General features: G+C 33.8%; 1 protein-coding gene across 3 annotated transcripts in view; it reads right to left on the bottom strand.

Annotated features, from left to right (window-relative positions):
- LOC148597991 (rho GTPase-activating protein 18-like) overlaps positions 1–12,751 on the bottom strand; it is a 48,415-nt gene that overhangs the window by 24,839 nt on the left and 10,825 nt on the right. For 2 of the 3 annotated variants that reach the window (XM_088560723.1, XM_088560724.1), the window contains exons 2-6: positions 6,082–6,226; positions 4,484–4,549; positions 3,340–3,506; positions 2,112–2,262; positions 348–499 (exon numbers count right to left, since the gene is read on the bottom strand). In XM_088560723.1, coding sequence (XP_088416849.1) covers positions 348–499; positions 2,112–2,262; positions 3,340–3,506; positions 4,484–4,549; positions 6,082–6,190 — 645 coding nt within the window. In that variant the 5' untranslated portion in view covers positions 6,191–6,226. Of the gene's footprint in view, positions 1–347; positions 500–2,111; positions 2,263–3,339; positions 3,507–4,483; positions 4,550–6,081; positions 6,227–7,211; positions 7,280–12,751 lie in introns of those variants that run through there. The other variant, XM_088560725.1, reaches the window with a different exon arrangement.

Here is a 12,751-nt window from a genome sequence, read left to right as displayed (position 1 = left end):
ATTTGGTGTCTTTCTCATGACCATTAAATTTATAAAAGAACGTGTAGAATCTGTTGATTAAAAGGTCCTGTTGGCTAGCAATATAATAAATGGCAATATCAAAGCAAAAACTGCAAAGTTGGGAACAACCACAATGGTCCTACCTTGCTACAGACATTTCAAATGGAAATGGTACTTTAAACCAAGATTTATATTGTGCTAAACCTTCAGCCTCAATTATGGTTCATTATTTTTGGTATTGGCAGCACAAAACTGCAAATGGGGAAAAGTTGATAAAATTCACTTTGAGTCATTCATTGAATTCTTTGTCTTTGAAGGTATATTTCTACCTGTTAATTAAAATATACCTTTTCTTTTCTTTCTTGAGGTGGTTCTGGAGGTTTATTTTCCAGAGTAATATCCTCATCAGATATACTGGGCATTGGATGACTCAAACTTGTCTTGGTAAAACTGGTCTGTCTGAATGTACCTCTGGGCTGCATGCTAAGCACCTCAACACCTAATGAAATGGTTAAACAAAAACAACACTGATAACAAAGTATATTGGCTTGTTGCTTGTGTAGAAGTTGTACACAGTCAAAAATGCCACACATGAGAATCATATGGAGCATAACATATGTAAGCATAACATATGAATATCATTTGAATCAAGCATGCCACGACTAACCTATTTCACATATGCTTATCACATGAATCAAGCATAATATGACTAACCTTTGTTTACATATGCTTATCATATGGATCAAGCATAATATGACTAACCTACGTTTCAGTTTACATATGATTACCATATGATTTTGGAAACATGATAATCATAAGTTACCAAGCCAATACTTACATATGATAATCATATGATAATCATATGCTTTTCATATAATGTTTATAATATGATTATTGAGCAACATATAATTATGTGACATATTTGGCTGTGTTCAGCTGATAATATGAATCAGAACGTTACGTTTAGGTTACAATAGACTATGATTATGGCCCAACAATATCAACTTTGCTGTAATAACATAAAACTTTCAGAATAGGAAAAGGAGCAGATAAAATGCACCATCGTATAACCTTTATAACAAAAATACTTAATACTTACAGAAATCAAAAGGTCTTAGCAAGCACAAACACATATTTCAGTAAATTCAGAAAGGCCTTGACAACAAAAATAATATAATCCACAGTAAAAGAATGATGACCAAATAAAGTAAAAAATCAAATAACACCACGAAGACATATTAATGACTGAAATCCTTATGTTTTCTCGACAGTTGTTATAGATTTTAAAATGACCAAAGTCCTTATGTTTTCTCAACAGTTGTTTTAGATTTTGAAAGTCTCCAAATTCACAATTAGCACTTTCAACACATGATGATAATTTTTCAGGTCAATAACTGCCTTTCTCCCAGCTTTCTAAGCTGTTGATTAAAAATGGACGTGTCTTTTTAACCACTTTTCTGCGACAGTTTCCCTGGCCATTTTACATTTCTGAGTTTTCTACAGATTTCATGGGAGAAACAGATTCTCTCCCAATTCTCTTGGGGATTACAAGATTTCTCCACTCTCGATAGTTAAATTTTAGATTTAACTATTGAGAGTGAAGAAATCTTGTAATACCCTCATAACTGAAGGAGAATCTCTATTTAAAGCCCTATCTCTTGTTCTACAACATCTATGAACCATCTGCTCATATTTAAGGCAAGCCTTTTCTCCGATCATCTTCATGTCCTACCATAGATAATTCAGACTTGAATTTACTATTTTTATAGGGTTATACGATGGTGCATTTGTTGCATTTCACTATATCTGATCCCTTTCCTTTTGAATGTTCAATTCTCATTTCTTCTCTTTGACTTTGAGTACTCCCTTGCCTATAGAAAAGTTCATTTTATAACAAATACACCTTACTGACATTCTCAGGTCTAATTTCATCACGACTTTTACATATTTATAAACTCAACACCCCTGAAGCCATGTTTTCAATTCTCATCCTAGACAATGAGTAACCTCTATTAACCTTGGGAAAAGATGATTCTATTATGGCTTTCGATATATAAAAACTAACTACTCGTCCTATCATGACCTTTTACCACTTAATAATCACTACCCACCAGAGGCCATTTTATCAGCAACATTTTCAGTTTTCCTTCCAGACATGGAGTAACCTCCCTTGCCTTTTGAAAAACTGATTCTTTCATGACCTTTACCAACACCACGAGACTGGTTGTCAACTTCATCATATCCTGGTTGAGGGGAACCAGCCTAGAGTTAAAAATTATTATGACAAAAGTAAGAGTCCATATTAAATAATATTATCCTCATTATTTGCCAGTCAATTCTGACTACAGTTTTCTCTGTACAGGTAGTAAGTTAAGTGTATTAAGATGTGCTACATCATACTAAGAATACCACCATTTACAGCAAACAGGAAGTAGATAAGTGAGGAACCTGGAAAGGATAGAGACACACTGTACAAGTTCTCCTGCATACCAAATTTCAAAACATTCCCTCCAATAGAAGCTAACAGGCCTATTACAGAAAAAGGTAATGGATAGTTTGGACAGACAAAAGGATTGCAATACTGTAAACCGGAAATTTTCATGCCATCTTTTTTGGGGGGTTTCAGCGATCAATATGTTTTTGCACAGCTTCTAATTAGTAATTATACCCCAAATTGTACAATGTCCCTTGATCAAAATATTCTGCGACAGTTTGATTTTTGCATTTTGGGATTTCCAAGAAAATAGTGAAAAAAATACTGCCGTGAAAATCCCCAGTTTACAGTATATAGCCCCAAGTCAATTGAGTAGGTATACATATAAAATGGAATAAGCACCAGAAAATAAAAGTTTGTGTTAGTGCTGCAGGTTCACACAATTTTGTCATTCACTTTTTGAAGCAAATTTGGCAGACTTACTATTCAGACATTAATCATATTGTGACACATGGTAACCAATTTAAAATACAATGTCTGCAATGTTAAAAAGGAGATGTACATAGCAACTGTGCCAACGTAAGAACTTGCAACACAGAGTGAAATACAGGAAAACCTGTCTAAACTGGTATAAACCTGTATTAACAGGACACTTTTTTAAGTCCCTTTATATCAGGCCCCACCACAACTAAACTTGAAAAATACTTACGTCTAAGAATATTTTTGACTTTCATGGTGACTCTAATTAACGTCTTTGAAATCGACGACATAACAAACAGTTAAGAATTTTCTCAGACTTAAGTAATTTTTCAAGTTTTGTGGCGCTGGGGCCACGCATTTTGTAATTTCAGATTTTTAGATTATTATCTTTCACTTAATGCTAGCAAATAATTACTGATATTTACCAGTGAATTTGACCTGAAGATATCCCGCACATCCGTTTTGTTGCTTCTCTGTTTCTTTCTGATTGTGGCATTAAGTGTATCAACCCGTCTCTTGACTACTGCTGCCTGATGAGAGGTCAAGGACACTGTAAGGGCTTCAATATCTTCATCAGATAAATCTTTACCATCTACAATATTTAATCTATTTTTAATATGTCATCATTGGCAAGATTTCATATTGAAATTAAGGAGGTAGACCTAGGGTAAGGGACACAACTCTTACAAATATTGGAACATTTGTATTTACCATTTTACATCAATCTCATGTAAGCATTAAAGTAACTTGGACCGATTTCATTCTGTTTCAAAGGAAAGCTTGAAAAGCTTTGGTAAAATTGAATATGATACAAACACATCACTGATTTAAAGAGTTATGTCCCTTACCCTAGGTCTACCTCCTTAAGCAAATAGATTTGTTCATCTCCTCTTTTTTGATAATACCATCTCTTTCCCTTAAAGATGATTTCCCAACACCTATCTTTTTCAGTCTTAAAATTTAATTTCTACACCATGAAAAACAAGGATACAGTGGAAAGGGAGAAGGAGCTTTCATCCATGAAGACTTACATAATACTAGTACCCAAAAGTTTCTTAAATCCCTGAAACAAAGCATCTTTCAGTTATTCAGAAAGATAATTTCAGGATTCTACAGGAAATTTCTAAATAAAATTCTATCAATATCTAAAATGAAAACTTAACAAATCATTTACCAAATTCAAGTTTGCTTCTTGACAATGGGAAAGTGGAACAGAATACACAGGCAAAATTATTTCACATGACTTTTACCTAGTTTGTACCCTACCAGTGCACCTGGTCCATGCTCCCAGTTTCTAGTGGAGTCCGAGTTGCTGATTTACTTTTATTTCTTTGCAAAGTGTTATTTTGTTCTTCGTTGTGTTTGTCTGTTTTCCATATCCGGTCTTTGTCCCTGGATTACATTCTTTTGATTACCGCTATAACCTTAATTGTTTTGATTACTCTATTTGTTATACATCTGGATTGCATTCTTTAGACTTCCACCAGAGTCTGGGTTCCCTTGATTACTCTTGGCATGGTTCATCAAATTATGTTTTCTAATATTACGTGTACTACTAAGATATCTTACCATGTAAAGCATTGACAATAAATCCATAGCCTGCCTCCTTCAGCCAGGCTGCTTCTGCTTCACCTTCTGTAATGATTATTGAAAATGCTATTACGACATATGCCACATATTTAAGTGTAAGTATTTGTAGGAATCAGGCAAAATAGGAAAAATCAGAAACATGCATGTCAAAGCCCACAGATCTGACAATGTAATTTCACTCATGGATACTTTCTCTATTTGAAAAGACCATTATTTGATCTCTGCATCACTGGCTTTGAGCAAAAAATGTTCAATACAATCTTAAAAAAGGGAGGTTTTTTTTACAGAGTTATCTGTCCTTGAAATGTTCATTTTCAGTGCCTTTCTTTGAATTTTAACCCAATGGTGCTGCTTGATATGGAAAATCTTGTTTGTTTTCCTAGATTCTGATGGTGCAAATAGTCAAATTACACTGTCAAAATGATGGAGTTTTTTCATACCATGTTTCACCTACTGCCTGATTCTTACAAGGACTGGCACTTAATACATTTTAAAGATCATCTGACTTACTTCAAAGGGCTGAGAAGCTGATCTTGATTTTAATGTGCCAACTCACAGAGACAATAGCCAGCTGGTATGCATATCCCCTAATTCTCATGCACTTTTCTACCTCTATACTGACCAGTTATCACTCTCTTATATACTGAGTGCTTGGCAGAGAAGTAGTGACTACCAATTTTGAATTCATTGGTTGATACATGGCAGAGGGATCGCACCCATTCTACCGCAATTGACATGTAAGCATCCTACCATGAAACCACCAAGGCAGTTAAAGAATGATAATTAACTATTCTTGAAGATGCACATGCTCCCATGCTAGTATATTCCTACTTTTTCAACAATGGCTAACTTTACTTGAATTTTTTTCTCTTTAAGCCATTCCTTAACCTGAAATCATGGATCCACTTATGCTGGGGTTCCAATCAACTTTAAAAATTAGAGAAATAATGGAACATTAAGTGATACCCTGCCACATAAAGGCAAAAAAGTGTGATGGAAAATGTTCAGTTTTATATTTTATAGAACTAAACATCTCTACAAAGTTCCCAATACATTCACTGATCCATTCTCAAGTTATGATTTGGTAACCGTTGGTAACAGACCCAATGACATGCAACTAATTGGAGGGGGTATCATGTGGCAGGTATTTTAAATGAAAGGTCCTGGAGCTTCAGTTTTAAATCCATTAGTCATTTGCGAGAAAGTACACAGTTAAGTGTCAGTTAAGAAAGTAGAACTAAGGTAAGGGACTCAACTCTTACAAATCATTGGAACGTTTGTATTCAGGCTCTCTCTATCAATCTCCTGTAAGCATCAAAGTAACTTGGATTGATTTCATTCTGTTTCAAATAAAAGCTTGAAAGGCTTTGGTGAAATTGAATATGATACAAACATATCCCTAACTTCAAGAGTTATGTCCCTTACTCTAGGTCTACCTCCATAAAAGATTTGAGGGTCCAGGACCCAGGTAAATGAAATTTCTAAGGTTCTAGGTAGGAAATTATGGGTCCTCAACCTCAGACAACTACTAATTTGAGCCCCTACCCTCAGGTGGCTAAGATTAAATTAAAGCCTACCATCTGGTGTTTTGGTCTGTAGATCATCCTCTACATCTTCATCTTGATTGTTTTCGATGTCGAGAAACTCCTTCCAATAATCGTCATACAGAGCATTACTCTTTGCCATGGCAACACATCATGTCACTAGCTACTCCATGGTAACCTGTAATGTAAGAAAATCTTGTAACCATGACAACAAATATAATGTCAATAAGTATTGCCAATGGAAACTACTGGAACATTTCTGTATCACAAAAAAATAATCTCGGATGGAGAAAATAGAGTTTCTTGTTGAATAATTTGCCGTGGGCCAAAGTAGTTCCATCCACCAAGTGGCCCTTAGAATTTTAGTCTGATAACACATGAAATAATAACGACTAACTCTAAAAAGAATTTTGGTGCAAAGAGAGGAGCTTAGGAAAAAGTACCAGTAATGCGGAAAAATTAAAACCAGTATAGCTATAATTTAATATTCAGATCATATGATTCCATTTAGATTCTTCTGCCTAGTGCATCAGAGGTTTTTCTCATATGTAATGAGAAGGGTGGAGTTGTTCTGATTGTACATATTCTATGGAAACTTAAAATGTGATACTACCACAGTGTTTTTAAGATTTTTAAAATTCATACTTTCCTGGGCATGGCTAAGGGAAAACAGTTACTGAAAATTCAACATTTCTCTGGGGTTCAATTTTACTTCAAAAAGTGAAAGGTCAACAGGAGTCAAAATATGGAAGGTCCAGCACCTAGGAAAATGAATTTTCAATGGTCCTTCTTCAGATATTGAGGGTCCAAGACCTCAGACCAGTGGTAATTTGAACCACTGTTTTCTTTCAGCAATTATAACTATCACTATATAATCCCCACTTGGCAAGTGGGAGTATACAAAGTTTTTCATTAATAGGAGATAAAAACAAAAGTTACTCAGCCAAATTAAAATATACAAAACTGATTACATGCCAATAAACCTGCTTCACCATACATTTATTTGGCAGCACATAAAATATCTTCATTATCCAGTGATCAAGGATTTTTCAAAATTTAAGGTTTCCACTGGAAAACTCTAAATGCAGGTTAACTTTCCCACACTTGAAGGCCACTTTCCAAATTTAACAAATCCTTTAAAAAAAATCAAGCTTTCTACTCACCAAAGGGAAAGTGGGCACATAATAATCCCACATCAAAATTGCACTTGCCCCGGGTGATGGGAAAGTGGAATCCTAGAACACTGATTATCCCTATAAATATCAAGAAAGTTCAAACCAGACTGATTATTTTCAGAATCTGCATTAGCATCAAATATTTGTCAGTGCATAAATACACAATAAGTATACAAAGACTAGGTAAGTTAAACTAGTAAGCTCACAAAGACAATACCCCCAATTCAATTGCAATTAAATGTATAATCCATAAGTTCAATAATCTAGCTTCCCTTTGAGTCTTCCAACAGTAACTGCCGGTATATTTCCTTATCCAAATCTAAATATGATGCCAAACCTTCCTATAAAATATCGTCAAAATCTTTTGAGAGGTTTAGGTGGGGTTCTTGTTACAAGGTTTTTAGAAGTAAAACCCATAGGTTGGATTCATAATTACCATTACATAGGCATAATTATTTCACATGATTTTCACCTGAATTGAGCAAATAAACTAAGTAACAGATTTCACGTGAAATTCGGGTGAATGGAGCCTTCATGTGAAATTCACATGAAATTTGTGTTTTGTGAATTTCACATGAAAATCATGTTAATTTCATGTGAAGCTCGATTAACATGAATTTTATGTGAAAAATATTTGCCTGTGCATAAAAACTACAGTGTGTGTAACTAATTACCTAAAGTAGTAGTCTATATGGAGTTGGGCTTCCAAGAAATGTGGACAGATGAAGAGACACACAGGTAGGTGGTTCCTATATACATTTTGAAAATGAGCACCATATTGGAACCCAAAGCAAGGGGTGGATCCAGAAATTAAAAATAAGATGGTTTCCATAATAGCAAGTGCTCATTCTGTCAATAAACTAACAAAATTTCCATTTATAAAAAAAGCCAGCTTAAACATGTTTTAACTCTGTTACTACACCCCCCTCCCGCACCCCCCCCCAAAAAAAAAATCCCTGTGATCTGCAAATGCAATGTACAATAAATACATTCATGACATAATAGTGAATTTCACTAGACATTTATCAGAGATTATTAAACTTCTTAAGCATTGAAATGTACATGTACATGTTTCCATAGCAACATTCTTTGTCACCATACATCTACGCCTGAAAAGCCTTCAACAGACAAAGACAACAAGTCCGTTTCTGTAGATCAAAAAGAATCATGACTCATAAATTAGAGCTTAGATACTAAACCTACCCAGGGAAGGAAATCATGAAATGTCCATTACCTTAGAAAGAAAGGAATTGAATACCAGTCTTTATAAAAATCAGGCGATTTGTGCATGTCAATATGCCATGGAATTCAGTTTTATTTCTTGTTCAGAAACTGTTAAAGATCACATAACCAGTCTTAGTTTTTCATATGGGGGTTGCGCTTTTGAGATAAAATTTATGTACATTGTACATGAAATTAGCACTTTGCAAGAGTTATTGTTCTTGATTTGGTTTGATTTAGTTGATTATAGCGGGAAGTTAAAGTGTAGTTTTCTCAAAAGTACAGATCTAAATACAGAAGGACTATTGTCACATAAAAAATATAGTATTATACATGTATGTAGACCAAAAAAGCATTGTCTGATCCGTGGGTTTTTCTACACCATGAATCACCTTACCATAGGCAATGTCTGAATTTCATATGGACTGGTACTCAAATATACTACATGTATTTATTGATGGGCAAATTTCTTTTAAGGCAAGAAAATTAGTAGGGAAGGAAATCATGGAATAACCATTAACCTACAAAGAAAGGAATGAAGTACTGCTATTTATGCTGTTTATAACAACCAGGCAATTGATGATTGATGGTAAAGAATACAGGCTTAAAATTTTATTGCATACATGTATTTGGATTGCAATAAAGCACAAAAACAACAATTTTGATGCTGTTTTTAATTGTTTGTTTTAGGAGATCAAGATTATATAAAATGCACTATTATGGAGAGATAACTAAAACAAACTGACTTCATTCTCCCCTTGTCTCCTTTCTCCCATCTCTCTCTTCATCATTCTCCTAGCTACCCCTTGTCTCCTTTCTCCTATCTCTCTCTTCACCCTTTCCCGACTCACCTACACATAGATGAATATTCTAGTGTAATTCTACTCTAGTATGACAGATAACAAAATCAACCATGTTGCTTAAAGTTTACCTGAAATGAAGTTGCCGATGTTGGTACTTCTAGGTATATATAAGATTCTATCAGAGATCAACCAAAATTGCTTAAAACTCAATGCCCCGTCTATGTAAAGCTGCATACCAAATTTAAAAGCAATCCATTCAATTATGAGTCAAGATAACTGCAATGAAATTTGGACAGCCTTACAATATAACAACCATTCTATGAATGGTACTGATATAATTAGAATTCTAGATCTCAAGTCCACTATTTGGATCAAACTGTCCCAATTCCAACAAGTCCAGTATTTCCCTTTAGGCTTAAATTTCATACGCAAAAAAATGAAAATCCTTAGAGTAAGCAATGTCCAAATCATCAATATTATTAACTATCAACAATGCATATTTATTTAAACGTAGGTATGTACATTTAATCAATTTAAAAACCTGCATGTATACATGTACATGTACTAGTAAAGTACATATACTGTACTCATTGTTTTCCATTCCTCTTATGTTACCCTCAACATTCCATGAGCAACCGTTTTTAGAGGAGTCCGAGTTGCTCATTTCTTTTGTTTCCTGTATGTGTTATTTTGGTTATTTTATGTTCTTTGTTGTGTTTGTCTGTTTTCCATGTCTAATCTTAGTCCCTGGACTACATTCTTTTGATTTCCGTTAGAACCTTTGTTCCCTTGATTACTCCTTCGCAGGAAAAGGATTTCTCTTACAAGATTTTCCATAGGTTTCGTCTTGTTTTATCTCTATGGTTTCATCTTATTATGTTTTATCTTTATACTTGGTATATGTTCTTTTGATCTTTTTCCCCATAATTCTCTAAGTATCAGTCTTTCTAAAAATCAGACAGGAGGTGATTCATGCATGTCAAAAATCCACCGAATTCAGGTTTATTTCCTGTACAGAAACAGTAACTGATCACATGACCAGTCTTAGTTTTTCATTTGGTTTTTGCCCTTTTGAGATATAAAATTATATAGATTGTATATGAAATTGGCACTTTGCAAGAGTTATTGTTCTTGATTTGGTTTTATTTGGTTGGTTTTAGTGGGAGATAAATGTATAATTTTCTCAAATAAGCAGATCTGAATATAGAAATAATTATCATTATATGAAAATGTAGCATAGCATTGTTTGCCTACTGGATATTTCTACACCATGAATAACTTTACCATTGGCAGTGTCTGAATTTCATGTGGACTGGTACTTAAAACGTGGTAATGATAATAAAATTTGCTGTTGATGATTTTTTGCATTGTCTTTTGTTCAATATGGGACAATTAGGCCAAAAACGAAAAGGTTTACTTTTTGCTAACAGGAAGAAAAAAAATGGGTAGGTAGGGAAATTGTTTAATTTTTCAAGTACGTTTAACATAGAGTTATTAAATGGTGAAACAATCTAGATTTAACTGTTGAGGGTTGCAGGAAACAAACATTTGTTTTTTTGGCCTTATCAATTTACGATCCAAATATTCTAGGCCACATCTTACGTATATGCATGTTATCATACATAGCAACAGCTAAAAATGTAAACAGAACCAAAAATTTTGATAACATTTCCCGTATTTTTACCCCGATGTGTTTGATGAGAACAATTAATTTGTTTATACATGGTAGTGGTTTCCCAATACAAACTTTTTGAGTAATACTGACTCATCAAGGAATAAACTTCCTAACAACCCACTAAACAACCATCAACTACAGTGAAACTTGCAGAATAGTCAAATTTGTCCGGTTCAATCAATTCAATTACGCGAAATTTTACAGGAGGCATAGCTTGGTATAGTAGGTACAGCCAGCACTGTACTAAAAATTTGTGTTGGTTAGGCATGCTGTATTCATGTAAAGTATTTAAAAAAAATAGGGTATTTCACAACTGCCCTCAGAACCCCCTGGCAACGCATCAATCTTGCCATACCAATCAAGATTTGAATGTTACGTCTCTGTTTTACAGATGGTAAGTACGTGCAAAAGTAACAGAAATTTTAATGTACTGACTGAAAACAAGATGTTGCATGCCTTGCCATTTTAAGAACACCCCACTCGACCATTTCTATATTGCTGCTCGGACGTTAAACCCCAACAAACAAACAAAATTAAATTAAGTCATATCGTATACAGGAAGTAGATAAGCAAGGAACCTCATATAGAAAATTCTCTTACAGTAAAGTGTAACAGACCGAGGGAGAGACAAAATGATTGCAATATACTTTATCTGGGTAGCCGTTAGTTTTTTTTGTTTTAGTATGTGAGGATTTTTTACGAACATCCATGAAAACCATGAGAATTTATACCCCATGAAAACAGTTTTCTAAAGTCATCTTAATGTTTAGGGAAAACTTTATTATCATTCCATCAGAAGAGTATTATTTTGACTCAAAAAAAAAAAACTAATTATCACTTATTCTTGAATCTTCAATACATTGACTCCTATTTTTAGACTCTAGTACATATATGAGTTTGTCATGATAGTTTCACCTAAAATAACTTTAAATCTTAAATCTCAGCGCTGACATGTTTGTACCGTAGTAACTAGAATTTGAACAACAACAGAATTTCAATGAATCATTCATTAACATTCTATGTAAAAGTTTATGAATTTCATTAAATATTCTTATCTAATTGTGATGAAAAACATTAAGCACTCCCGAAATTCCAACCACAGAGTAAACATGTACATGTATTTTATTGACAATAGATAAGTGATAATACATAAATGTATTTGTGCTTAAAATATTTAAAATTTTCGATTATTTACACATACATGTACGAGGATAAAAAGGAGCACTTGGACAGTGATATTTACTCTTGGATCAAACAGATATAAAATTTGAAATTTGATCAAGTATCTATATAAGGCCTAAAAAAAATTATGTTTCCAGTAACCTGACTGACCCGAATTTTTTTATGATTTTCAGCATTTTTTACTAGAATCACCTTGCTCTCTGATGTGGAGGTTCAAAATTCATAAAAAACTGAAACAAAATGGCCATGGGTAGGACAAGTTCAGTATTCAGCGGTGTCATAACAGAGGCAGCAAAATGGATATAAAAATTTGATCAAGTATGTATTAGGCTAAAGGCAAGTTCATGAAGTTTCAATAGAGGAAAACTGATTGAAAATATGCACTAATCTTACAGACTTAAAAAATCAGTTTTAATATACCAATAAACTGGTGTCTTAAGTACCAGTCCATATAAAATTCAGACACTGCCAATGGTAAAGTGATTCATGGTATAGAAAACCCCACCAAACAAACGATGCTTTTTCAATCTATACATGTTTATGCTATATTTTCACATACCGATAATCATTTCTACATTTAGATCTACACTTTTCGGAAAATCATACATTTATATCCCATTGAAATCAATCAAATGTAACCAAATCAA

Source organism: Perna viridis, chromosome 14 (genome assembly GCF_037379345.1).
Source record: "Perna viridis isolate PV_CMFRI_1.1 ecotype Kerala chromosome 14, ASM3737934v1, whole genome shotgun sequence".
Classification (NCBI taxonomy): Eukaryota; Metazoa; Mollusca; class Bivalvia; order Mytilida; family Mytilidae; genus Perna; species Perna viridis.
Note: the sequence above shows the minus strand (reverse complement) of the source record. Positions and strands in the feature narration are given on the sequence as shown.